The following is a 3290-nucleotide window of genomic DNA, read 5'->3' on the forward strand; positions in this document are numbered from 1 at the left end:
AATTTAAGGTCTTGAGCTCTCCTGAGTCACTACTGCCATGGCCAAGAGTGGTACCATTAATTAAATATAATCTCAAAAAATTTCTATTTCCTCAAGATATTTATCGTATTTTCTAGGAGGTCTACAGGACTAGTGTCTAGAAGATCCAAAAATGTGTCTAGTATTTGGTCTAAGGACCTACCTATATCATCTCCAGCCTGGATAAATGTTTATGAAACCAGATCAACATCACTTCTAGGATATGACATCAAGAATCAAGAGTGTCTAGAATCTCTGGTTGCCTTACATCACAGCCCACACTCTCTTCCATGGTTCAACATGAGGCCAGATAGGATTTGAATACACTTTGTCTCCACAGATGCCATCAACTGGACTGCCATTAGTAAGGAGTTCATGTAGATGATTTTACGGGACCATATATGAGTTTATACTGTCTATGAAATTACATTAAAATATTCTTATGTCTCCATCAGCCATCCACACAATATCAAAACATTAAGCATGTTACCAAAGCACAACTGGTTACTGCTGAAATTAACTCCTGCTTAAAGACACTAGCCATTCTGAGACACTTGAAATGTGATAGGTACTAACAGTAGTAGAGATAGAAAGGAGAGAAAAAAACAACCGTCCATATTTAATGTGATTTACCTCATCATTTTTAGGAAATATTATTCACCCCAAATAACCTGTACCTGCCTTATGAACATTAGTTGGTACATTTACTACTCAATATAATTCTAACCCATAAATCAAAACTGGATAATGACAGTAACTCAGTTTCCACACATCAGCCATCAGATAAAATGCTAAGTCGCACTTACTCTTCCAGGAACTAATGGAATAGTAGCTTCAGCCTTGGTTCTCTCAGCTTCATCATAACTGGGCAGAGTTGTAGCCACATTGTAAGAAGGGGGCTTTGGAAATCCAGACTCATCTTTATAGTCAAAATATGCTGTAGAATAAATAGAGAATCACAATTAACTGATGATTAATACAAATGAAAAATAAAAATTATTTTCATTAACTCTACAGAACAAATAATTATCAGTCCCCAAATAGTATATACAGGATAAATGAACTAAAAGATGTTTATAATTGAATGTAAGACAGTAGAACAAATTTTTAGCCTGGAAGGTTCAGGGAACAGTCTCAGGAGACATCAAGTCAATTGGCATAGCAAAGGCTACAAAGACAACGTTCTTCATCCTACTTGGGTAAACAGTAGCTGGGGTATTATAAGCTTGTAAATGACCATCTAAGGTGTAACACTTGTGTCTACCTTGAAAGGTGGAGGGTCAGTAAAGGAGAAGTCGACCCTCAACAAGATGGACTGACACAGTGACTGCAGCAACAGTGACTGCAGCAATGGGCTTAAGTGTGTCAGAGATGGTAAGGATAACTCAGAATAAGACAGGGTTCAGATCTGCTGTTCATAGGGTCACTATGAATTGTAATTCAACAGCTCGTAACAATTAACCGAGTCTGAGAGAGGAAGCCCTTTGACAAGACAGACTGACACAGTCATTTTAACAATGGACTGGAGCATATGAGAGATTATGAGGATGGTGAAGGATAGGGCAACATTCAGATCTGTTGTTCTGAGAATCGCTACGAATCATAGTCATCTCAAAAGTACCCAACGACAATAATCTGGGGTGAAAAAAAATAAAGTTCAAAGGAATAATGAACTACATGAATTTCAGTCTCTTCAACTTTGAGACTACAAGAATGAGATGGTGTCAAACTGTCATTGTGGACAATTCTGGAAGGAATCAATCACAATGGAAGATTGTTGATAGAGTGGGGGGGGAGTGGAATAAAACTCAAAGTCATAAAAAGAATTAGCTTACCAGTAGGAGGGTGACAGAACCAGAGATCACTGTCACTGGTTAAGCTAATAACTGAAATTATCCTCATCTCTCAACTCTCAGTCAAATAGGCTTATAAAATTATCTACCAGTAACATTAAGGAGGAATGTAATCTTTAAAGCAAATGACTACACAAAATCAAAAGGGAAGTATTTCCCAAGGGGTAAAGTTCAGAAGGCTGAATGGATAAGAAAGGATGAATAGAACTGGAAATTCTGGGAGGATGTGTGATAAACGATGTTACAATTGCAATCAATGTCATGAACTATATAATATGAATTGCTTAACGGAAAAGGAATTCTTTGTGTAAATTTTCACTCAAATCACAATAGTGTGTTTTTTTAAAAAAAGAATTTTAAAATTTACTCATGTCTCAATTATTTAAATTGGAGATTCACTTTGCCCACTCTTCCAACTGGCTTTGAGACTTTTTACAATTGTCATGGAATATATTAATAATGGCCTAAGAGATTTCTAAGAATCTAAGAAGCTATGGTGGCCTTCACAATTACTTGCTATGCATCAGAGCTGGACAATGACTAGGGATGACAGAAGGCCAACTGATGCCTTTGAGCTTCGGTGCTGGAGAAGAGTACTGAATATATCATGGCCTGCCAGGAGAACAAATATGTTCGTCCTGGAGAGGGTGAAACCACACTGATCTTTGGAGGCAAGTATTTTGAAGCTCCATCTGACACAATCTGGGTATGTTGCAAGGAGGGACCAGTCCTTGTAGAGGGACTTCATGCTTGGGACGTGGGGGCTGAGGGTGCAAGGACAGTGCAAGAGAGGAAGACCTTTGGTGAGATGGATTGACTCAGTGACTGGAGTAATGGGAATAGGTCTATCAGGGACAGTAAGGTTGGTTCAGGATAGAGCAGGGTTCAGATCTATTGCATACAGGAGTTGCAATTAACTTGATAGCACATAACAATAACAACAACATGGTGGCCTACTAGTAAGAAGCTGTGTTGCAATCCCAAATGGACCAGATGTTCCACAGGTGAATAACAGACAATCTCCTCCTGTGCGATTTATGGTTTCTGAAAACCTGCTGGAGGGTCAACTGTGAGTCAGTTCCAACTTGATGGACACAATATATATTACTGAGCGCTGGTGGCTTAGCAGTAAGGAGTTGTGCTGCAAACCCAAAGGTGCATGGTGGGTTTGAGTCCACCAGCCAGCTCTGTAGAAGAAAAATGAGCAATCTTCTCTTCTATGATCTACTGCTTCTGAAAACCCTCTAGAGGGTCAGCCCTGAATGGATTCTGACTCAATAGTTACCTAAGAACAACGTGTGTGTGTGTGTGTGTGTGTGTGAGAGAGAGAGAGAGAGAGAGCGAGAGCGAGAGTGTTACCTACCATTTATAGCAATGAAAACCTACTCTTTAAAAAGAGTTACTGGGGCAGTGGGAGGG

At 39.2% G+C, this 3290-nt stretch overlaps 1 protein-coding gene across 1 annotated transcript in view; it reads right to left on the reverse strand.

The window, feature by feature from the left end:
* The window catches only part of NDFIP1 (Nedd4 family interacting protein 1), a 95223-nt gene that overhangs the window by 30132 nt on the left and 61801 nt on the right, over window positions 1-3290 (reverse strand). The window contains exon 3 of the mRNA XM_006891121.1: window positions 825-955. Within this exon, the coding sequence (XP_006891183.1) occupies window positions 825-955 (131 nt within the window). The remainder of the gene's footprint in view (window positions 1-824; window positions 956-3290) is intronic.

This window comes from Elephantulus edwardii, unplaced genomic scaffold, assembly GCF_000299155.1.
Source record: "Elephantulus edwardii isolate Elephantulus edwardi_28Jun2011 unplaced genomic scaffold, EleEdw1.0 scaffold00095, whole genome shotgun sequence".
Classification (NCBI taxonomy): domain Eukaryota; kingdom Metazoa; phylum Chordata; class Mammalia; order Macroscelidea; family Macroscelididae; genus Elephantulus; species Elephantulus edwardii.